Source organism: Excalfactoria chinensis, chromosome 1 (genome assembly GCF_039878825.1).
Source record: "Excalfactoria chinensis isolate bCotChi1 chromosome 1, bCotChi1.hap2, whole genome shotgun sequence".
NCBI lineage: Eukaryota > Metazoa > Chordata > Aves > Galliformes > Phasianidae > Excalfactoria > Excalfactoria chinensis.
Window position 1 is genome coordinate 66,156,127 of NC_092825.1, and position 25,875 is coordinate 66,182,001.

At 38.2% G+C, this 25,875-nt stretch overlaps 1 protein-coding gene across 10 annotated transcripts in view; it reads right to left on the reverse strand.

Moving 5' to 3' along the window:
- Positions 1–25,875, reverse strand: part of SHISAL1 (shisa like 1) — a 183,895-nt gene that overhangs the window by 18,061 nt on the left and 139,959 nt on the right. For 9 of the 10 annotated variants that reach the window (XM_072357812.1, XM_072357842.1, XM_072357826.1 and 6 more), the window contains 4 exons: positions 24,143–24,241; positions 15,661–15,874; positions 7,328–7,657; positions 1,092–2,593 (listed from right to left, as the gene is read on the reverse strand). In XM_072357812.1, coding sequence (XP_072213913.1) covers positions 2,578–2,593; positions 7,328–7,657; positions 15,661–15,874; positions 24,143–24,209 — 627 coding nt within the window. In that variant the 5' untranslated portion in view covers positions 24,210–24,241 and the 3' untranslated portion in view covers positions 1,092–2,577. Of the gene's footprint in view, positions 1–1,091; positions 2,594–7,327; positions 7,658–15,660; positions 15,875–24,142; positions 24,242–25,875 lie in introns of those variants that run through there. The other variant, XM_072357850.1, reaches the window with a different exon arrangement.

A 25,875-nucleotide genomic window follows, 5' to 3' on the forward strand; every position in this document is an offset into this window, starting at 1 on the left:
TAGAGTTAGGAAGTAAGCTATCTACTTCTAAAATCTATGTTGGAGGTGACTTTCCAAGACACTGAAAGCAATGAAATTTTCATTTAATGTCTATGCTGCTGAGTGTCTGGCTCCTAGGAGGAGGTAATGGGTAGGAGAAAGAACTACTTAATGAACTATCCGTGACTTGAAAATTAAGTGGTATTTGTTGTGACGGAAATGATGGGATTTGTTGATAAAACTTGTGATATCTTGCCCATTCCTGTGTATGTCACTATAGTATTGTGACATTATGCAGAAAAATTGCAGGTTTAGTTGATTTCTTCTGATTTTGTATGGATTTTATGCTGCTATCTGCTAATTCAGCAGAATATCTCCAGATTTGTTATTGTGCAGGTGAACTAAGGATCTGACTCCAAGATAATCTAATCAAAATATAAGGGACAAATTGAAAATGTAAGTTGTTCAGGATCAGTTTTCAGTATTTTACTAGCTTTCATTTCTCAGTGCGCAGAGTTTATTTAGCAATTGTCTTCAGATAATCATTTAACTACACACTTTTCTACTAATTGCTGTTTTCTGACAATTTGTTGTCTCATTTAAGTTAGTTAAACGACTTTACTGGATCATTTAAAAGAAAAGACTTTCATGAAGTTGCTAAATACGGTAGTCCCTGTTTGATGGGAAGGTTGAGAAGTAAGTATGTAGACAGTATTGATCATCCCGTATCTAATGAATCTGCAGGTGGCAAGAACATACAGAGATAAATGTTGCAATACTGGGTTTGACTTAAGAAAAAGAAAAGGAGAATAGGTATTGTCTATTTGTGTCCTTGGTTTCCACTCATGACATCAAGTAGCAGCCCAGGCAGAAGGGATTTGCAATGCAAAATCATTTTCATTGTCTAGCTCTACTAGGAGCAGAAAGCGATGTCCCATCCCTAGCTTTGTTTTTAAGGGATTTCTGTTTCTCCAGTTATGCCAGTTCCTGGCAAAAACAAGAATATTCAGACAAAATCTGTTTAATAATATCTTTATTCTAAATAAATAAATTATGAAGAGAATGGATGATGTTACCAGATACATTTAACAGTTGTTACTAGACAGATATTCCAGGACTTTGTATCCTAGGTAGCCCTCTCATAGAAGCTCTAGCAGATTATTTCACTTTCTTTCTTTTCTTTAAAAAACAAACAAAAACTATTGGTGCTCTAGTTTGCTATACTTAATCTTGAACGTAATACAACAGTCTAGCTAGGGAGTTGTTAATAAAATCTGCCTTGAATGGGGCAGATTTTGTTCAATTTGTTGCTGTAAGTATCGTCTATGGCAGCAGCCTCTGCCCAGGATCCTCTCACCACCCCAGCACTGAGTACTTTTGCTGAACTGTGGCCATGGTCACATTGCACAACTGCCCCTCTTTAGAGCGAGTGTCCCTAGTGAGGTGACAGCAGCAAGGCTGCCTGGGCAGCTCTTAGTAATTACTGAATCAGAGGGCCCACCAAACGTGGATATTTAGATACAGAGGTAACACATGTTGTGTTTCAAAAGGTAGCAACAAAGGAATTATTTCACATTGATTTTTTAGCCACCAGCAAAGTGGCTGTGGCTTTTCTTGCATAGCTACTGTGGATGTGCTTAGTTATCCGCTAGCTTTTGTACTCAGCGAGTATGTTTTTGTTTTCTTCCCTCTCTGCAAGAGGTTTGGTAGTCATTGGAAGAAGCCTGAGGTACAGGTGTGCTAAAAACATTCTACTTTTTGTCTTAAAGACAATGCATCTCAGAGGAACTCACAGCAAAAGCAGGCTGCGACATTTCATGTAGGGAAGTTAAAACAGACTTGCTTTTGTCTAACCCATTCCAACTGCAAAAAGGAAATAAGCACAAGCTCACCCTGCTGGGCTGACAGCTTTTCTGATCCAGGGCAAGCAGCAAATTTATGAAACTGTGATTCATGTAGCATAACATATATGGTCACACACAGAGTAGACACGGCCCTGAAGACAGAGGCAGCAGTCAGCCTTCATGACAGCATCCCTGCACTATGCATCCTTGATGGATGTGGGGAGGAGCTTCACATCACCAGAACAGGGCAGATAACGGTCATCTGTTCCACAGCTACAACACAGCCACAGGAAATCTGGAAAACACTGCTAGGCTGCCCTTGTGCACAGTGCTTTTGTGTGATCACCCTGATCTTTTTTATTCATTATTGACTAATAATATTCCTGGGGTAGCAAGACCATTTTTTATCATTGGTCTGGATTTTGATTCTTCAGATTAGAATACATTTCCTTGTGTTGCTCCCTGGCTTGAACACACTCCTACTCAGCAGAAAGGGTTTCCATGCTGCTGGTTGCTGTTTGATATCCAGCTCTTAAAAGCCTGCTTGGGTTGCTCTGCCTGCAGATTCTCACATGGACCAGTAAGCATGGAAGGACACAGCTCACGCACCTCAGCAAGGACGTGGAGAAACCACCACAATTGCTTATGCTCAGCCACTTGCAGGCTGCTTTTTTGAGTCTGTGATGGTGTTTGTGCTGCAGGAGGTACATCCACCAGGACCTGGACTCAGACCACACAGGCTTTAGGACAGCCTTCAGATGGTTTCCATACTAAAGAAGAAATCAACATTAGTTGGGCTACAAAAATCTATACACTACATGATGAAGCAATGTTCTTCTAAATCAGACTCGATGTTTCTGAGATTAACGATTTTTCTTCCTGTCCTTACACAACACTGCAAGCCCTCTTACACATCAGCCAGCAGCTTGTATAAATGATTCCAGACTTCTTTAGCTATAATAATTACGACTATACATGGTGCTCCTTGTCTCAAATAAATAATGAAGTGGTCTGCTACAACAAGATGTTTAAACACCTTGGAGTTGGTTCCACCCACCATATTCTATTGGCTTGCTTTACCTTTTCTCTCTGACATCTCTGCCTCAGTTATTGGTTTCATAGCCAATTCACAATATATAAACTAAACATTAAATGAAATGATAAGAGAACAAGCATTTACATGATTTTTTTTTAAATCCAAGGAGACCCCGTGTTGCTTTACAAGCTGTATTTTAATCCTGCTACTTCTTGGGATATTTGCTTATACTGTCAGTCCTGTGCAGGAAGGAAACAAAGTCTGCAGTGTTGCTTTGATTCTTCATAGAATGATAGAATCATTTGAGTTGGAAAGGACCATAAAAGATCGTCTAGTCCAACTGCAGTGAACAGGGACATATGCAGCTTGATCAGGATGCTCAGAGCTCCATCCAGCCTGTCCTCGAATGTCTTCAGGGACGGGGACCTACCAACCTCTCTGGGCAGAATGCTATGCAAGATATGCAAGAATCACATTCCTGTTATCATAGAGTACTATCTTCTAGAATGAAGATGGTTTTTAACTGTATTATGAAAAACGCAGTACAGGAAACTAAAACTTTGACATCTTTTGTCATCATGGAACCCTGCAAGCTTTTTTGGAAAACATTTTTAACAATATGCAAGTACATGCATATCTTACAGGGCTAACAAAATCTGTTTTGCATTTTCATGTAGTATTTTATCATTTTTGAGCAGAAAGAAAGTTCATTTATAAATTGGAGCTGTTCTTATGGTATGACACCAACTGCATATACATAATTGTATTTGTGCGGTGTTAAAAAGAATTTTTATTTTCTCTGTGGAGGAAAAAGAAGGGATAAGTTTGAGGTTTTAAGTTGATTTTATAAAGTGAAATCTTGCTGTTAACAAAGCAGATCAAGAGGTTGGTGCCATCATCTGGAATAATGGAAATTCATGTATAAAATACAAAACTAAAAGAGACTAATAACTCAGCAGTCTTAAAAGCAGTGATGGAAATGATAAATCCAGTAGCTTCATTGCACTCCTTCACTGACAGAATGATTAAATTTTGAGAAGACAGTACTGAGATCATTTATCAAACACAGACTGCAGCAGACACATACTTGGAAACTAAATCTAATTCATACATATATTGCAAAATACCCATATTTTCATGTAAATAACCTGCAGATTATCTAATAGGGAAATAAATAGCCAGGCAACCTACACTTATTCCTCATGTCTTAGCATGTGCTGTAGTAGTCAAGAGTTGATTTTTCTGAGAGAGCTCCCTATTCAAATACCTCTTCCACACACTCATCACCTGCTCTGTGATCATCACTGCCTACTGTTCTTTCCTCTGTATATTCTCTGTGTTAAGTGCAGACTGAGACATCTGTGAATTTGGTTCAAGGGCTGCGAGTTTTCAAAAGTTGCAGGTTATAAGCTTGAAAATATGGTATCTTCTGCTGTGTCCTGAAATACAAGGGATAAGTACAGACTTGCTAAAGAAACAGCTACTTACTTCTTTCATTGAGCAATGAAAGGAACTAGAAAAAGGAAAAAAATTAATGGGAACTAATAGGGCCATAGACAGACAGTGAAGTGGGGAAGGGGTCAGTGTTACTAGAGTAATTTATCAATGCTCATTGCCTGCAAACACAGGAAAAAGAGCATGTGATATTCTCACCTGATCCTAACATACATTCTCCGCTTAATGCTTCAAAAAAAAAAAAAACAACAACAACAACAAAAAAACACAAATAAACAAAAAAAAAAGAAAAAAGAAATAAAGAAAAAAGAAAAAAAAAGATAAAAAAGAAAAAGAACAACAAAAGTCAGTAAAGGAAAGTGATCAAGAATTCTTCAAAAATTACTGGACAGTTTCCTTTCATATAGCAGAACTACCAAATGATATAGCTGAACCTAGTATTTTAAACATAAGTACGTATATTCACGCAGTCACATACACACATGTATTAAGCTGAAAATACAACCACCGTATGACTGAAGTGTTGGTTTTAACTTGCATGAAGTTCTGACTAAAGACTGGGAATTCCAGATGCAAAAAAGCTTCAGGGATTGAAAGGAGAAGAAAAGAGAAGAAAAAAAGAAGTAGAAGAATAGAAAAGATGAATGCTTTTATCTAAGTACAATCTTAAGTGACACTATTAGGATTCTTCCATTTGGACAGGACCTGCTAAGTCTAAGCTGCACCATATACACCCAGTACTGACTGCTATGACAAATGAGCTCCTCTTTCACTGATCCTTTTCATCACTAAATTTTCTGTCAATCACAAAAAAATCTTCAACAATTTTCACTCCAGATTTACATTTAAAGTTAAGGAGCAAGTTATGTAATAAAAGTACTGTTTCTAATATCACACTGTTTTCAACACAGTACTCCCCATATGTTTCAGATCAAGACCAACACTGTGACTTTACATGCTTCATGATATCAAGATTACCACCATCTTTTACACCTTGCTCATTCATGCATCACTTTACTTTGCCAAAACTCCACTTTCTGGAGCACTTCTCAAACACACTGGTGCAACCTTTTCCCCAACCTGAGTCTGTATGCTGTGTAGGAAACTCCTCTTGAGAAGCAAAAAAACCCAAAACAATCACCTGCCCCACTTGACATCTTATTCAGAATATCACGTTATTCGGGTCTCTTCCTTTGATTTCTTTTTGTTTAGTAAAAACAGTCAAAAATCATTTTGCGACAATTTGTCCCATGGTTATTGGTCTTTAGTTTCTTGTGTTTGTATTCTACGTTCTCACTGTTTCTGAACCTGTCTCCCATTTGGTCTCGTTGTGGAGTTTTTGTTTTGTTTTGGTTGCATTTAACTTTACAGTAGCCTACTTGTGTCATCCTGTCAAATGAGATTAAGCTATACTTTTTCAGCTATGCATATAAAAAACTAACCCGGTTTTCATGTTGTTTCTGTGTCTCATACCCCCAGATGAAATTGTGACATCTTATACTGAAGCAAGTGTTGTTATTTATACAGCCTTTTAAAACCAGACCAACAGACACATAGATACACATGGGAAATAGTCTTTGATATTAAGAATATCTTTGATATTCTATGATATTGAAAATTAACTTTATAATGGCTGATGTAGAAAAACAATTTATAATTGCTTTTATTTATACCACAAAATAGAATCTTTGAATGATTTAGGTTGGAAGGGACCTTAAAAACAACCTGGTTCCAACCCTATTGCTGTAGGCAGGAACATTTCCCACTACATTAGGCTGCCCAAGGCCACATCCAGTCTGACCCTGATATCTCCAGGAATGGGGCTTCCACAGCTTCTGTGTGCAACTTCTGTTGTACTGCCAGTGCCTCATCACACTCCAAGTAAAAAAAAAAAATAATCATAATATCTAAACTGTATCTACTCACTTTAGCTTAAAGTGAATACTTGTAGTGACAATATTTTTTCTGGAAATGAATGTATCTTTCCTATAGGTACCCTTAAGGCTTTCCCCCCAGAGCCTTCTCTTCTCCAAACTGAACAACCAAGTTCCTTCAGCCTGTCTTCATAAAGGAGGTGTTCCATCCCTCTGAGAAACTTCATGACCTCCTCTGGACCCACTCCAACAGCTCCATGTCTTGTGCTGGGTGTCCCAGGCCTGGATGTAGTACCCCAGACAGGGCCTCACAAAGGTAGAACAGAGGGGGACAGTCACCTCAGTCACCTCTCTTGCCGTGCTGGCCACCCTTCTCCTGATGAAGCCAAATTTACAGTTGCTTTTCCTGGCTACAAGTATACAGTGTGGGCTTATGTCCATCTTTTTGTTGACAAGAACCCCAAGTCCTTCTCTGCAGGGCTAAATCCATTTTTCACCCAGCCTCTACTGATGTCTGGGACTGCCCCTACCCAAGTGTAGTTCCTTGTACTTGTTGAACCCCATTTGATTAACATAGGCCCACTTCTTAAGCGTTGCCAAGTTGCTTCTGTCATACCAACTGCACCCTCATCTTAGAGTCATCAGCAAATCTGCCGAGGCTGCACTCAATCCCACTGGCTATGTCATTAATGAGGAGAGCAGATAATACCAATCCCTCTGTGGAACACTCCTTATTACTGATCTCCACCTGGACACAGAGCAGTTGACTGCAACTCTTTGGATGTGGGTATCCAGCCAATTATTTATTTAGCAAATAGTCCACCCTTCAAATCTCTCTCTCTCCTTTTTAGAGACAAGGATGTTGTGTGGGAGTAGCATAACTATTTACCTTTGAAAAATGGCAGCATCTATTTCTCTGACAGAACAGTATTACAAGATGATATAGGATATTCCAGAATAACAAATCACTCCTAAGCAGCAGTTACGTAAGACGATTCGTAATACAAAGAATTACGTCTTAGGTACTCAAATGGTACCACACACCCTGAATTTGCAGATGCTTCCAAACGCAAATGACTGTTCACACTACAAACTAACAGAGTCAAAAAATACATCACAGTATGGCTTAATTTACTTACCAGGCAGATGTACTCTGAAAAGACATCAAGGGTGGGCTTAAAGCATCTCCTTTTAGAGTATGTACTGTCTGTGATGTCTGAGGCTGTGGCTGAGGCTGAGTTTGAGGCTGTGTCTCTGGCTGAGGCTGAGTCTGTACTTGGCTTGGGTCCTGAGCAGAATTAATCCATCGGCTCTGTCCTTGTGTCATCCACTTTCCCTGGATTCCCCACCGTGCTAGGTAAAATTTGCAAATATCATAGTTCATTGAAGAATAATATAAAAGGTCCAGTATCAGCAAGATCACCACAAAAAAACCATAGATCCACACCCCTAACAGTGCACTGTAGTTGCTGTGAAAGAAAAGAAGGGAAAACAAGTCAGGTAATACATCAGTATTAGGTAATATGTCAGTATTACGTCATTGTATTAAAAGTTATTTGTTTCTTTAATTATGTCAGTATAATACATAGAAAAAATATACCTATTTTAAAGTACATAATTAAAAATTATAAATACTGTGTGACATGGGAGGCTTTTAAAAATGAAGACTTTCTGTCCTGCAAACGTTTAGATTTCTCTCTCATCTGCTCACATACACCAATGTATAAATGTGGTCTATGATTAACTCCAATGCTTTAAACGAGACCACATACGAACAGTTAATGATGTTAGGCATGGTAAGGAAGAGCAATGAGAGTGAATGTCCACCTCTTTTGGCCTAGGTCTACTCCTTCTCTGCCATGGGGTGCTGCCCAGTTCCCTGGGGTCTCTGCCCAGGCTGAGGGATAGGGTTGCTGCTTCTCCCTTCACAGATTCAGCCATTAGCAAAACTGAGCATACATTCCAGAGTCACAGATAGGTTGCTCCAGACAAGGGCTGCCTTCAACAGCACTTACACGCAGCACTCGTGTAGAACAGACATAGATGGCCAAGACCCCTTCCTCCTCTCTGCCTGGCAGAGACAAGGTCACCAGTACAGGCATACACACAGCTCTCTCTAGGCTCATGGACACACATACATGCAATCCTTCAAGCACCTGGTATGGGTCCTCTGTTCATCTAGCACTCCCCCAGGCCCCACAGGTACTGGCATGGACTCCTCTGCCCAGATCCTTGAGTAACGCTGGCACCCCTTCATGCATCCCAATCATCACACCTTCTCCATGGGTGTCCTACTTGCTGGATGGTCCAGCTTGAAGTTTGCTGGTGAATATATACTACCCCTTTCCCTGCACAGCCCCTCGAGTTTGCAGAGCTCTGTGGCATACTCCCAGTTCAGGCCCTGCTGGATCACAGTTGTATCAGCTGCAAGGTTCATACTTCCTAGGATCAGTGCCTGTAGCTCATTAGCTTGCCAATGAGTGTGACTGGAAGGTTTGTTTCTTGTGATGATTCCCACCTTATAAGTCATCCATCAGATAACTCTACTGGAATAAGCATTCCTACACTCTTGCCTGCCCTTATAAGTTAGTGTGACTGACTAGCTTTGGTGCATATCACTGTTTCCTTGTCTTATTATCTCTTGTTTCATTGAAAGAAAGAGGTTCTTGACCAGATACCCTTAAAAAAGCAGACATTCTCTTTCTACATACTGTTACAGACAGGTCCTATGCTTTATTCCACAAATTCCCTCTTCCAGAGAGTAACTCCTTTGGAAGAAACAAGGTGTTTATATAGAATCATAGAATCACAAGATTGGAAAGGACCTACAAGATCATCCAGTCCAACCATCCTCCCATTATTGTTGCTACCACAAGCCACTAAACCATATCTCAAAGCTCCTCATCCAGACACCTCTTAAACACTGCCAGGGATGGTGACTCCACCACCTCCCTGGGCAGCCATTCCAGTGCCTGTCCACTCTCTGAGAGAAAAGATTTTTCCCTATGTCTAATCTAAACCTTTTCTGGTACAACTTGTGGCCATTTCCTAGGGTCCTGTTTGAGGTATGGGAGAAGAGGTCAATCCTCTCCTCATTAAGACCTCCCTTCAGGATGTTGTATAGTGCAATGAGGTCTCCCCTGAGCCACCTGTTCTCCAGACGGAACAATCCCAGCTCCCTCAGCTGCTCCTCATAAGACTTGTGCTCCAGAACCCTCACCAGTTTCATTGCCCTTCTCTGGGCACATGAGTGAGAATAACCATAAGAAAATATGTAGTAATCATTGACCCTGAGTAGTAGGTTCTACTACTGAAAACAGTCACTGCTGACATGTATTACAAACCTCTAGTCTTAAAAGTTGCTTATTGTACTTGGACTTGCCTTCAGCGTTATGACTAATTATTGTTGGATGCAGCAGATGCTATGACAGGTATAGTCTCTCAAGTGCAACTGCCAAAGATCCATTAGTTTCTGGGTACTAAATTTAAGAAGGAAAAATACTGACAAGATCTTATTGTATTACGCATTCAATGGGAAGAAAAATTATTACTACATTTGTATGTACATGTTGATGTAGCTATAGGGTGTATATGGGTAAAGGCAGTAAAAATCATCAGCTGCTGGCATGGTACACAGAGCTTTACAGCTAAGACAGATGAGTAAAGTTATTAAAAGGAAAGAGAAAAGAAAGAAAAGAGGTCGAGAACTGGGAGATCAAAAAGGGGAAAAAGCACTAAAGGTCCACAGGTGATGCAGTGCTAAAAGAAAACAACGACTATCAGGTGTAAGTGCAGTCTGGATTGGAAACTCTGTGAGTAAGGAAGATGAGGTGAGAGCAGAGGAGGAAAGAAACAATTAGGTGTACAGGAAAGAACACTGATCTAGACCTAAGAGCTAATGTGGAAATAGGTGTAGAGACTATGAAAATAAACAAGCAGAAGAGATACTAATAAATAAATGTCATTAGGAAGACAATCATGGGAGAAAATGATCTCAAAGTAATACTACTATGTAAATACCCCCATCTGTTTGGAACTGAGTTTACACGGAGAGAATCTAATGCCAGCTCAACCACGCTCATTCATGGGAAACTTTGAGGGAACTGCATTTCATCATAGCGTCGATCAAACCTGAAGTGCTTTGCAAAGAAAAAAGGCTGGGAATGTGTATCATTGACACAAGAAGCAAAGATATTTTGACAGTTAAAAAAAAAAAGTCCCAAACTCTTTCAAACCTAAAACATTTCAAGATCCTGCTTTGAACATTCGCTTCTGTTTAAACTTTTGTGTGGCTCTTTCATTTTATACTTCAAAATAAATAAATAAATAAATAAAATAAAACAAATCAGTATTTGAAATAATAAATCATATGAGAAATCAGAATTTTAATTTCTGTTGCTGCCTGTGAGCACATAATGAGACTGATTCCCTTCTCCAGTGAATGATCTTTCCACTAAACTGATAAACATGCGTAGATTAAATGAGGTTCCATAGCAAACACTTGTGAGGAAGGAGAGGAAGGTTGGGGCTGTTAAAAGGCCCTTTCTATGTATATTGCAAGATCATTATCTGTGTAATTGGAAGAAATTCCAAACTTTTCAGTAAATTCCTGGAAGGATTGGAAGTATACAAAGCACAGTGCTCATGAGAGCCCTTAACTCAAAAGTCATAAAGAAATCCACTGTGACAAATCCTGTCCTTCTGAACCATTAATGCCAACAGGGTCTGTGTTATGAAGATGTGAGCTGTGTTTGATCCACAGGAAGAATGGAAATATTAGAAAACATGTTATTTTTGTTTGGGCAGCAATTTGAGAGGGAGGAACATTTCTTACGGTTACCCCAGAAGAATTCATTGCTATTTCAGGCATTTAGTTTTACCCATCAGAATTTTGGTTAGTGAAAATTAAGAGTTATTTTGAGTGTTCCAATTTAAAGCAACAATTTATTAATCATGCTATATACGAATTCTCCATCTGTTCCTTCTAAATAACATCTGTTCCTCGCAAGTACAGAAATGAAAGAGTGCCTTATTTAACTTAACAGACAGTGGGACAGCATCACTATCAAAGGAGCCTTGTGAAAGATCACAAGCAAAACTAATAGTGTGCTTCATACAAAGAGAGAAATGCTGCATTTTGATACACTTTGTTTCTCACACTATTGAGTTGGTAGAAAATACTAATTTTGCTGATCTTCACCAAACACATTAAAAATTAAAACTTCCCTACAAGTTGAGAAGATACCTTAATTAGATAATAAACAACCTTACTTCTGTACCACTGAATAACGGTAGGGCCAGAGACAGGGCAAAGAACTGGGAATCAAAGCACTTAGGACTCACTCCCATTTCATTGAGCGGAATGATTTAATTTTAAAAGTTTCACCCTGCAATTGGATTTTTCTGTACTTTTGTGCAGAAGTTTCATTTTAATCAAAAATAAGTCTGAATGGATTCCACATCTGTCAAGATTCCAATTATTGGAGTTTGTTCCTTCACAGGGACAGTCAAGTCTAATTGGCGTCTTTGGCATGGCGGTATCTCCTCCTCCCTCTCTCTGGATGAAAAGCCTGTCTTCACCTCCTAATTTGCCCACCCTCCTGGTAGGTGATTTTGGAGCTTTGCTTTTAGCTTCAATACAAGGCTTAGCATTGTAACGCTGTAAGTGATTTCCAAGGCCATCCTGCCTAGTCCTCTGCTGTCGCAGACCCACAGACAGAAAAACTGAATATGGAGTAAAGTTACATGATCATTCCCTCCTAGCTTGTACACGAAATAAGAATAGTTCATGGGTCTACCACAAAAGCTTAGGAGCTCTTTATTTCAAAGCACTTCGGCTTTTACAGAAATAGAATGTATATATGCTATAGAATTGATGCAGAGCCTACTTATGTAAAGATTCACTCTGGCTTCAAGAAGCCTTGAATTGGGCTCTCTGAGGAAAATAAAGACTTTTTACCCGTCTCATCCAATTCCATGTACAAAATCCTACACAGATTTCTCTGACACCCCTACAAAGAAGTGAAAACAGACAGATTATGTTATTATTTTTGCCCATGCAATTCCTTCCATCTGATTTATTAACTTTTTGATAGAGATGGCAGGCAGGTTTTGGACTACACTGTTTTTCAGAAGAGTTTGTTGTTTTTGTTTTTGTTTTATATGCTGCACACGAACAAAATAATTCATTAAGGAATTCGGACTTAAAAAAACACAACAAATCAAAACAATTGTGAGCAGAATTCTACAGCTGCAGAATAAATGTGGGCAGATGGCCATGGAAAATGCTTCTTTCCCTATTCTAGTTAAAAAGGACTGTTACTTGCAGTAGTAACACGTTTTAAGTGTTGCCCCAAGCAAATGCAAGCTTACCTCCTTGCAAATTCTGTGGTACTTCTATTAGTGAGGAAACCTCGCTATTTTTTACATGCACATTAAAATAGAAAATACCTAAAGGTATTTGTCCCGTCTTCTATTTTCCTGAAGAATTCACTGATGATGCAGTACCTAAGAGGTCTTCCCAGCTAAATTACATCTTTTTAGAACAGTTGGTGGTGGAAGTGAAAATTTTATGTATTTATTTAGCTTTGCTTTCTTGTAAAGAAGATTTTCTGGGAGATATTTAACCAAATGCCAGCTCTGCAGGGGACATGCTGCACATGGAGAAAGATACCGCTATTCTGTTCTCACACTGCTTTTGGTGCAGTGTTGTGTGCTGTGCTAAAGCCATTCAACTCTGAAAAACTGGAATAAAAGATAAGAAAAAACATGGATGCATTACAGACTGCCATAACGCTGTTCCAGTGTCAGATCAAGGACTCCTAACACAGTACTGCTGCTGATTCCCATCATGCAAAATAGAAAACCTGAGAGAGGACAAATTCAAGAATCAGGTTAATACTATTTTTAAGAGTAATCAAATAACTTATTAGACAAAGGGTTACAGAAAAAATTTTGGATGGCAGAACTTTTTTTGTCTGTTAGACATCACTGGTATTTCTATACTTAATACTACATGAATTGCTAACATCTAAAAATATTATAAACTGATTGGTCTGTGTGATTGCAAAGATATAGACCAGTATTCTGCGCTTACTAAAATGCAGAGATGTTTAGTTATGGAAATTTAAGTAATGTAAATAAACCTGCTATGGTTACACTGTATGACTATAGAAGAGAAATGTGGTTTTTCAGCTATGTCACAAGAAAAGAATTACGTATGACTTCATTAATTTTTCTTCTCAATGGCCTGATAAAACAAGAGATGTGTTTTGATGATCACAAGAATGGCAAAGGGGAAAAATAAGCCAAATATTAATAATATTGAATCACTCTTCCCTTAAAACTATAATGTTTTTTTCAGCTCGTTGCTACTCCCATATCCTAAATCATTCATTCTCTCCAGCCACAGTCCAATAGGTTTCACCAGAATTATTATTATTTTTTTTTTGCAGTGGTGTGTGAAATTAGATCTAAACAAATAGCTGTCTCTGTAACAGTATAGTGAAACCTGGATGTACTGGAATCCAAATAAGGTTAAATTAGATACGTTAAATAAAGTCTGAGTGTGCTAATATATTTATTATGGTGACCTAAGTGCAGGCATCTAGGCTTCACTTCTTTCAGTTCCTCTACAGCACATTAAAATCATAAGAAAGTCTTCTGCCAATCTCACTGAGCTCAGGATGAGGAGATATCTCTCTGTCTCTATACACTGGAGGATTTTTAATAGAGAGTTAGCTTCTCTTCATTTTTCTGATTCATCAGAAGTAATATTTCAGGAAGTTACAAAAAGGGAACACTGGTTTCACTCACGCACTTCTCTAAACTACATCTCCAAAAGCTCTTTATTGTATTTAACATGTTCACACACACCTTTGTTTTGCACCTTTGATCAGCACATGACTAATGTCCACAAGAAATTCTGGACTAAAGATGTATATAAGTTATGCACTCTGCAGGTGATTCTCAACGACTCATACCAACAAACACTACCAAGATAGCCTTTTCTCCACCACAACTATGTGAAATGGCTTTTAATGAAATGACTGCTGGATTAAAACTAAAATAGAGCTTACACTAGGTTCTAAGTATTTTAATTAAAGCAAGATCCCATATCCCATAGAATACCAACTAACATTCTTTCCCATTGATGAACTGCTTGCACATCACAGCCCTGAAACAGAAAGAACTCTATGTTTATTTCTGTTGGTGTGAGCATGTGTCTGTACATGCGCATGTGAATGAACATGTACACAACAAGGCAGGTGGCAGAGAAATATTCTACATCCCAGGGACTACTTTGCAAGTATCACTCCTTTACAGTATATACTCTACAGGCTCCTTTATTCTATGTGGTTGTAGCTAGCACCTTTTAAGTTACAGTATGCAATTTCTACATCTATACAAGATTCAAACATCAGAAGGCAGAGCTGTAGGAGAGGTGTTAAGGGAGACAACACCGAGTTGGCTGCTGCTTGCTGCAGTTAAAAGCTAAAGGAGCCAACATCAGTATTCCAGCTCTGCACCTTGTCTCATATGGATGAATGACAACAAGCTGACCAAGGTTTGCACCAGAAAACAAAACACCGAAATCCCTGTAGTAACCAAAATCAATAGGCTGGAATTCCAGTAGTCTTTAATCTGCCCCTTTCTTGCCCTGGATGGCCTGGATACCAGAATAAAATGTCAGAGGAAAGCAAAGAGATCAGAATTTGACTGTGGGAGTTTACAACAGCTGAAAGTGGCTGCACTAAGAGAAATCACAGTGGATTAGTATGGCCAGAATATCAAATAGTAATACAAGACAGATCACAAGTGAGTATTTTGCCATCATAAATAAGTAATCAGTAACAAACATCTGCTTGCCACAGATTAGCTTCTTATGAAAAAGAAAGAACAAAACACAACCAACAAAACAAAACCAACTGATATTTAACCTAAGGATAGGTCCCAGAATGACATGGAAGTATCTGAGGTAATAGGCAAGGAGACTGCACAGTGTAGGTATATAAGCAAATACATTCTATTCCCTTAAGGTCAGAGATTACAAGAGATTTACATGTGAAATATTAGAGATTCAATACAGGGCTGACATGGAAAAAAATCAGCTCCCTCCCTCTTCCCCCATGGACATGGTTTTGGTTTACTTTTACAGATGTACATTTAAATATAGTTCAAATAAGTCTGAAGTTGGGGAGAGACTGTTCATTTGTAACTTTTATATATATATTCATATCTCTTGTATTTATATGCAGCTTTTACTTACATACTGTCCAAACAATGTTTATAGTATACACTAAAGCAAAGCTAAAATACAGTTTCTTTTAAGAGTCCTGTAACAGCAAAAACCTTTCAGCAATGTTTCTCTATGTGTGATTATTTTGATTGCTCCCATCATTAAGCACACCTCAAACGACATTACTAGACCAGGAACAGTTTGGTTAAGAGCACTTAAAACTCATGTACTTACTTATGCATATATCCATCTGCATTCCCTGTTAAATTCATCTGCATAACAGTCTGAAATTCTGTCTCATTGCAGCAGTATTTAAATACTGTGTTGTTATGGTGACAGCAAAAGATGTAAGATTTATTGTCAGAAAGACGGGGGCAGTGAAAACCAAAGTGGTAGCGTCCTTTGTAGTCTGTATATGGCTCGCAGACCCGAAAATGCGCGGACAACACTGCAAAACAAAGAACAATATTAGAGTGGTGAGTCATTTCTGTCATTGGTGTGCTACGAACTATCGGTTTTTATTGGTTAAGCTAAAGCAGCTGTTCTTTGATTTCTGAAAATGTTAATGTTTCAGAACTTTCAACATTATAACATTTTATACTAAAAACCATAGCATTTAGAATTTGTTGTGTTGTTTTTTTTCTTACTTTTACTACTGCCATGATTCTGATAACTGTCATTGATTTCAAGGGAAGAGACTAACTGCCTTCCATGCCAAGAAACACAGAAGTATTTAGGAAAACATTTTCATAGCGTGCATATAGATATCCACAAAGACCCAACAATGCTCATGTTTGATTTTCCAGCAATGACTTCATGAAAACAAAAAGCTGATGTAAAAACTGCAACAAAAGTTTGAAGACGCTCGATCTACGGACACTGTTATTGATAGAAATCTCTCTTCCACTGTGAAGGTAGTTCTCCAGTAAGGATTATTCTGTCAGGAATGGGAAGTACAAAACTGTTTAACAGATCTCACCAGCTTTGAATTTGCAGTGAGACAGAACTAACAGAAATACAACTACTCCTGGGAATTCTTACAGATCTTCTTATTAAATTCTCATGTAAAGTGTTTATTACACCTCTGAGAACATTTTTTCCAGGACTGCCACAATGATTTTACCATCACTTTTCCTGAAAAAGACATAAAAGGAAGGCCATCTACACCCTTTGAATGTAGCTGACTGCTGCTGTGACTGGCACACTATGGTTACAGCTACATGGTAAGACTGCAGGAAACCATACTTGTTACCAGCAGCTCTGAACTGGAAGACATGCGTGCAGAGAGGCAGAAAGGAAAGATCTTCCAACATAGTTGTTTATCACTTACGTGTGAATTCTTTTTACACCTGAAAAGTCCAGTACAAGAAAAGCTCCATATAGTGCCACCATTCTAACTGATTCATTTTTGTGGAAGGCCATGTGCTATTAAAGGCTATATGTACCACAATGTGCCCAAAGGCCTTCCATTCTAAAGAGAACAAAATGTAGATGCTGAGAATCTGAATGCACAAGTGGTAGTGAAATGTTTTTACTTTGTTTAGAGAACAGAGGCACGGCAATGCTGTGGGCAGCTATGCTTCGTGAAGTTACACAAACTGAAGATGCTCATTTTAGGCTGGCTAACTCTACTAACTTGATGTATGATTCTCGTATCTGTTTATCAGAACATGAGGATACCTATAATGACTTGCATTGATTGAGCTTAGCTATACAGCATCTCTCCACACACATTTCCTGTTCACTGGAAATCGTGTTTTTTCATTATTATTTTTAGGTTTCTCACACTCTTTTACTGTGGGCCTAGTCAAATTTTAATGATCATTGCAGTGCAAACGACTTCTTTATTTATGTGTATAGAGGGGAGTATAGAACAAAGCATTAAACTGAGGAGAAAACAAGGTCACATACTCCCTTCTGAATGAAGGAGAACCACACTAAACTTTTTACAGTCTAAAATATGCATTTTTTTTTAACTAATTTTTTTTTTTTTTTTTTTTTTTTAGCTAAACTAAGGCCTAAAAAAATTTCACGAGGATCTCATGAAATGAGTGCAGGAATTCATTTGCATCCTCTCATGCCAAGTTTAGTTTTTCATTTACCTGAAATACAGTCCTCCTTGGTAATAGGATGTGTGGCTAGAATGCAAACTTAGGTTTTGTAACCACAGATTTCTTGAGGAAAAAAAAAAACACCAAACGAGATAGATGAAGGCCTCCAAGGACAATCAAATGTCTATAAAATCTGATTCACTCTTTATGAAAGTTCCTATCTCCACTTGACTCTGTTTCTACTGATTGAAGATCTTACAGCAGTTATCCTCCCAAAACAGTCCTTGAGCGCCCTTTGTATCTGTTATAATTTCCGCAGAAATAAAAAGGAGCCATATCTTTCAGAGCAACCTGCATACATATCTCATTATGTCTTCATTTATCACGCTAACTTGATATATAATTAGATTAATGTTATGACATATAATAGCATGGGTTCATGAAAGGCAGATCGTTCTTGACCAACCTCATTTCCTTCTATGACTAGGTGACCAGACTGGTACTTTCTTGTGCAGACTGGTAGATGAGGGAAAGCCTGTTGATGTAGTCTACCCAGACATCAGCAAAGCCTTTGACACGGTCTCTCACAATATTGTCCTGGGGAAACTGGCTGCCTGTGGCCTGGACAGGAATACCCTTCTTTAGGTAAGAAGCTGGATAGAGGGCCATGCCTAATGGGTAGTGGTTAATGGAGTTAAGTCCAGCTGATGACATGTTACAAGTGGTAACCCCCAGGGGTTTGTACTGGGGCCCATCTTGATTAATATCTTCACCGATGACTTAGATGAGGGGATTGAGTGCATCCTCAGTAAGTTTGCAGATGACAAACCTCCTGAAGGGAGGTTGTGATGAGGAGGGGCTTGGCCTCTTCTCCCAGACAACAAACAGGACCCGAGAAAATGGCCACAAGCTGTACCAGAAGGGGTTTAGATTAGACATAAGAAAGAACTTCTTCTGTCAGAGAGTGATCAGGCACTGGAATGGCTGCCCAGGGAACTGGTGGAGTCGCCGTCCCTGGCAGTGTTCAAGAGGCGTCTGGATGAGGAGCTACGAGATACGGTTTAGTGGTTTGTTGTAGTTACGGTAATGGGAGGACAGTTGGATTAGTTGATCTTGTAGTTTCTTTCCAGCCTTGTAATTCTATTATTCTATATACATGTAAAATGTAGGCACAATTATTTATTTATTTATTTGTTTGTTTGTTTATTTATTTATTTTGTATGATGCCCTTTTCCTTTAAAAATGTTACATTACTTCAACTACATAGTAATTTTTGCAGTGTTTAGTATAGATTGTTGTTTCAAATTTCGGACATTTTAAGAGAAAATGCTAGAACTAGCTTTGAAAATAATAGGATAGCAAAACTACTGGTTTTCATATATAATTCCTACAGCTTAGCTTGGGTAAATTAAAGCCAGGTTAAACTACTGAGAGAGAACAACAGCCCCGTGAAGTTAGGCCTGAGTTGTATATGGCTCTTGTGCATGTTGTTATAACTGTATCTCATTCTTTTTTTCATAAGCAATGGAATACTTCCACGCTTCTGAAACTATCCAGTGCTGAGAGAGAAACTGCACTGTGAGAATGAATTAGAGGGCTCCAGGTCTTTGGAAGGTTTAGATTACTCCTCACTGCAAAGCAGTTTACTTATCAGCATGTGAAATGTTCTCCGATCCCTAAACAGGTTCATTGACCATTGTAGAAGGAAAATTAAACACAGCTGACTTTGGGGATGAAAAGATGGAGAAGGCTGAGTACAGAGAGGAGGGAAAATAGAAGGTAACACTGGGTCAGAGTGTGAGTTAAGCTTCTAATAAAATATATTCCCAAACAAGCCCTTAAATAGTAAAATGTGCGTTAGTGATTAAAATAAATAGAAAAGAAAAAGCATGAAGTGATGTTTGAGTTGCTCATAAACTCCTCCTCCCAGTGAGGGGTGGGGGGAGAGAAGATCAGAAGGGCAAAGTGAGAAAACTCGTGGGTTGAGATAAAGGCAGTTTAATTTGTGAAGAAGAGCAGGAGAAAAAAAAATAGGTGACATGAAGGCAATCATGCACCGCCAGTGGAGAGAGGTCTATTCCATTCCCCAAGCAATGGTAATTATAGGAAAAACAAAAACAAATAAACAACAAACTTCTGTCCCAGTTTTATGGCTGGGCATGACATTATTTTCTCTGAAATATCACTTTGGTCAGTGTGGTTCATGGGGTCCAGCTGTACAGCCCCAGTGAGAAACAGAAAATGCCTTGATGCTGTGTAGGCAGTGTCCAGCAACAGCTGCAGCGTTGGTGTGTTATCAATGCTGTTTTGGTCACCAGTCTAAAACACAGCACCACAGAAGCTGCTGGAAAGAAAAATAATCCTATCCAGCCAAATCCAGTACACCATGAAAAAGCATTACACAGTTTATAATAAATCACTTATTTCACTTGCTGTATTTGCTTATTGGATCTCTGATTCCAAGAGCAAACTAAAGTATAATGTTTTACAAAGTATTTTTTTCTGAAAATAAATTAAATCCGAGCGTGAAAGAGCCTTATCTCCACAGCAATACTTAGGATAAAAGTAATGTAACTGAAAGGCTGTGGGTTGTCTGTTGCAAAGATGGCAGCTGTTTCTGGAGTGGATTTGCATGTGCAAATTCTCTTCCTGTTTTTGAAAGGCATTACTGAACAGGTTGATGATATAGATGCTCCTATCTCTGTTCCTACCAATTTCCAGAGAATAGTCTGTCATGCTTCAAATGACTGATTTGAGCTCATCTTAAAATGTATCCAGTCTACCATAAAATGTAAACAGCCACTGTACATCAAGCTGCTGCTTCCCTACCTGTTCATGGTTAAACTGCTCAATGCTGATTTTTTCCTAATTTAGTTACATAATTTTTCAAGTACTTATGTTTTCAGATTGGCTGATCATTATAAGCTTTCCAGATAAATCCATACAAATATTCACATATTTACATTTTACTTAGCACAACACCAATCATTTGAGAGTCTCTGACAATTTTACCATGTAAATATCCATAATTTAATTGAAAGGATAATTACTATGACATGCAAATAATGTCAAATTTTGCTTGCTAGTATAAGCTTTGATGCCATCCTGATGTATTTTTCAATCCATTACATGAATTTAACTATCAGTATTCCTGGAGAGTAAAAATAGGCAGTACAGTGGTCTGAAAGGATATTCTGACTGTATGACTGCATGTTGCTTTTCCCTCATTAGGCATTCCCTACTCAGTTAGTACAATTAATATATGTCCAGGTATCCTGAAATTGTGCATTACACCACTGAAACAAAATCAGTCTGAACTTTCAGTATGTCCAATTTGATTTTATCTTTTTCTCCTTTTTTCTTTTTCTTTTTTCTTCATGAGACCCAATGTCTATTTCTCCCTTCTCTGAGAACATTTTGTCCATGTTGGGAAATTATATCTCCTTTCTATATATTCTAACTACTTCTGCATGCATGAGGACGGGTTAGGGGATGACCTAATGGAGAAGGACATGGGGGTCCTTGTGGACCACAGGCTGGTCATGAGCCAGTAGTGTGCTCTTATGGCCAAGACAGACAAAGGCATCTTGGGGTATATTAAAAAGAGCGTGGCCAGCAGGTTGAGGAGGCAATCCTCCCTCTCTACTCTGCCCTGGTGGGCTATGTTTAGACTACTGTGTCCAGTTCTGGGTTTCCCAGATCAAAAGACACAGGGATCTCCTAGAAGTTGTCCATCAGAGGGCCACAAAGATGATAAAGCTCCTGAAGCATCTTCCATATAAGGAAAAGCTGAGTAACCTGGGTCTGTTAAGGGAAAAGAAGACTCAGATTGGATGTGATAAATATTTATAAATATCTAAAGGGAGATGGGAGGCAAATGGATGGGGCCAGATTCCTCTTGGTGATGTGTAGTTATAGGACAAGGAGCAACAGCCTAAAACTTGAACATAGGAAGTTCCATACTAACATGAGGAAGATCTTCTTTATGGTAAGGGTGATGGAGGTGCACTGGAAAAGGTTGTGGAGTCTTCTATGAAGATACTGAAGATCTTTCTGGATGCCTAGCTGTGCAATCTATTGTAGGGTACCTGCTTTAGCAGGGAGGTTGGACTTGTTGATCTCTTGAGGTCCCTTCCAACCCATGTGATTCTGTGATTCTAACCACACAGCTCAAGCTGCAGAATTTTATCCTCATCCTTAGCCACCACCACAGTACCAGACCTCCTGCCATTGTTTCCCTTTCTGACAAAAAAGAGTTTGGGCCCTGAGATCAGCTATTCTGGGAACTCTCCTGTTCCTTCTGCCCTTTCCTTCTGCCTGCAGAGCCAATTCCAATTCCAATTGCTGAGTGCAGTTCACAACCATGCATATAGATTTAAGAACGTGAGTACTAAGGTGGCATGTATTTGTACATCAAAGATTGGAAGTGAGGACAATCTTACAGATGGAAATCTGAAAATCTAGGAAACTCAAGATGTTTTGCCTTTAGATTTTCATTTCAGCTTAGTTTAAGAATGCTGTTTGTATAATTTCAGTGAGAGTAGCAGTCTCTTTTTTCCCTGTCATTCTCAGCACATGAAGCCATTAGTTTTTCTTTATGGCAGCTGATCCTAGGCAAAAACAAAAAACAGTATACTCATGCTGGTTGCAAAATAATAATAAATAATAAATTCTATCCTTTCATCCATGTCCCATGAAAGGTCATATAGCAATGGCTTAAACCTAATCCTACACATGTCAGTAGATGAGTGGAACTAAGCTAGCATGAAAGACTTGTGGTGACTCCAAATGAAGTCTGTACTCCACACACTGACGTTAGTAGCTAAATCATGTAGGAACTAATGGTCGTATATAACCAGTTTCAAATGAAAATCTGTATTTCAGAGGCACTAAATTTTGTTTCCTAAGAGAAAAATATGTCAGGCCACTGGCTTTTTGTTTGTGTTTGAAGTAAAAGGTGTTTATGTAGCAGCAGGTGACTACTACTGTTTGCATGCATATTGCAAATTCATTCTATTGGAACACAGTTATACTTAAATTATCTTGAGGAAAATGATTGGAAAAGTGAAGTCTCACGTGGTTTCTAGTGGAAGTCCCCCAGAATGAGCAGTAAAAATATGAAAACATAATAAAAATCAAAAGAAGAGATCAGAACAACTTTGTGATGTTTGATAGGTTGGATATAATCACTGAAGTCTTCTTGAATAACTGTCTTTTCTTTTATACCAGGGAAACAGCTTTCTGAAAGACTTTAACCTGAAAAAAGACAAAGAGGTTGCTCTAAATCCCCCATGCCTGATTCTTGTGCACAGAAGGCAGGTAGTTAGATAACTAGGGATGCAGAGCTATACATAGGGATAGCAACAAAAAGACTCCACAAGAGAATAACATTTTAAGATTACACCAAGAAGTAGTTTAGCTGATAATAGTGTAACATTTTCCACAAAAGGAGTGTCAGTTATACCTGGATAATGATTTGTCATTAGTAAGAATTAATCTGAACACTAGCAAACAGGCATCAGTGGGCAAGAAAATCCTCACATCACATAACTGATGGGGATATAACACTGCATATTACAGGCATCATACATACGTGATAACATGACAACTCTTACTGAATCACAAAGGTATCTGAAGATATATAATCCCTGGTAAAGTGGTAAGTATGGTGATTATGGATATGGTGCAGTGCAAAGGAATATAGAGCAATAATGGAAAAAATATATCAATCACATTTTCAGTTAAAAAGCACTTCAGGAATGGAGGGCAAAAGAGGTCTTACTTAGAGTTAAAAATTCATAGGACCAAATCTGTCCTGTGAATATTCACCCCACCTTTTTGTTGTTTAAACATTCATCTATCATTATAAAAAAATTCCACGTCTTCAATGTCACAGATAGCTTCTGAAGAACAAATGCCACTAGCAATCATAGCACTCAACTAGTTCTCAGTACAACAGCTAACAGATTGTTGCAAAATCTGTGTGCTAGTACCAAATTCCTAGGGCAGATCTGGTAAATATCTACAGAAAGAAACATATATTCCCTCCTGGTTCAGTCAGTTTTTCAGATTCTGGAAAATAATGATACTTGCATAATATGATGTCATGTATTTTTCTTTAAGTATGTGCGTGTATATTACATATATGTATATTTGTATGTAATATGTATGTATGTGTGTATATATCTATATATATATGCAATGTAACTTACATCATACCTAACGTGTACTCATTTCAAATACAGTTAAAGTTCCATCTTCAATCTTTCACCTGCTCATGTGTTTTTGTGTACACATATAAAAACATACATTTGGTACCCAACTTGCTTTTTTTTTTTTTTTTCTAAATAGACCGTCACTCAGCAAAATGGTTGGATTTTATGGTGGTGCAGATTTTTCCCTTTTTCTTTTAAGCAAGCTGAAAAACTACTGTAGCAAGAGTGTCTTTTTCTGTTGAACTATGTCAGTGTCCCACCACCTTTTCTTTTGTAAGCTCAGTTTTCAATTGCATTTCAGCTTTAGTTGTTAGATGCAAGCATGCTTTACTTGTTATTCAATTAACGATTCATTTGAACATTTTGGTTTTGTAGGAATTCGATATCAGGTTGTAACACCTTTTTCCTCGTGACGTTGATAGAGAAATTCAAGATATGAAAGTCATTTACCTGCTGACAAGAGTAATGAAAGCAGAACCATCAGCACATTCAAGGACTGTTGACCACAACTTGTCATTGTTGGCTTTCATTGGTCCATTAGAGAATCACCTGTTTGATGAGATGCAACACTGTGGTTAATTGTCTGTTTCATGTCACTTTCATTTGTTCAAACATTTACTTCTCCGCAAAGCTTTGGTTAATTGAAATAGCTTCACGCAACAAGAAAACAAACAAACAAACAAAAACCCAACAATATGCTTCTTTCTGGACCGTGTTTTATAAGAGAAAAAATATTCCTATTATTCCTTTCTCATTTTACCCTGAATGTACAGAGCTATTTACATACTTTTCATTAACTCAGGGTATAGAGAAATCACATAAAGTTTTCATTGGATATTCACACTTCTCCTGTAATCTAAGATCAGCAAGACTGTGCTTGTTTTATTGTCACATAAATGGGCTGTTGTATTATGTCTGTAAGAAGTAGAAGGATATAAACAACGTGAAAATAAATTATCTGCTTTGGAAGTTGGTCTGTTTTACCCCAATAGAGGGTGCAGTCGTTCAGAAAGTGGGCTGAACAACTGAGATGGCTGGAAACACTTGAAAAAATTGCTTTGATTCTAATGGACAGACTTTTGTAGAATCACTCTTATTTCTTGGTTTTCCTGGAAGAGAGGGTGAGATGTGATCAGTTTGGCTGGTAGTTATTCATTAAAAGGATAGCCTTGTTTATTTTGCAGAAAAGCCCTCCAAGTGGGGAAATGCATCTTACATCTGCATTGATTCAGCATCACCAGCTGTATGGCACAGCTATGGCAGAAGTTCCATCCCAGCACAAACATCATCAACAACACCAGCAGGAACATCTGCTACCTGTTGTCATTGCTAATGCAGACTAATGCTGGTCTTCAGCATCCTGAACTCACGTGGACATTGGAAAATAATAAGGAGGTAATTTGTTGGCCTGTATGACAACACTGGGAGCTCAGCCTCTATATCAGAAAACATAGTTTTTACTACTGAAGGCTGTTGGGGAGCCTCCTATACTTTGTCTGTAAAAAATACATATATAATTATGGCTTTTATAGGAGAGTGACTTGAAAAAAAAAAGGAAAATGACATTTAATGTCAAAAATTAAATTGATTGTTTTTGACATCTCAAGAGCAACACAGTGCCAAATGCTTATGAAATCAGTGCTATAACAGATAAATACAATGTAGTTTACTGATTGATGCCCTACAGACTACAGCAGAAAACTAAAATCCAAAGACAGTGGCACCTGCATTTTAAAAAGAAGGGGAATAAATCAGTATTATAATATATCATAATAACTGCATTATGAGTAACATTTGTGGGCATGGGAGGGGAGACAGTTCTATTTACAGAGTGTTTAGAGGCAACAGATTTCTCACTAAAAAAATACTGTGTCCAGAACAAGTAGATTTTGTAAGAAATCATCTTAGCAGATGAAGAAAACGGATCACAGACCTACAAATCAGTGGTAACTTCTGTATCATGGATGCTAATTAGGAGCATATTAAGAATACTTCTAAGCATCAACACTGCTTGAAAAAGTCATTACCTTTCTCCAGAACGAACATCACACCAGTTAAAACACCAAGCAGATATAAAGTCAGAATTTCATAAGAAAAGAGTAATTCTGATCATAAGACAGAGATTAAGATGTGGAAGTTTAATCAAGTAGAACAGGTACAAAGAATGAGTTACCTACTATATT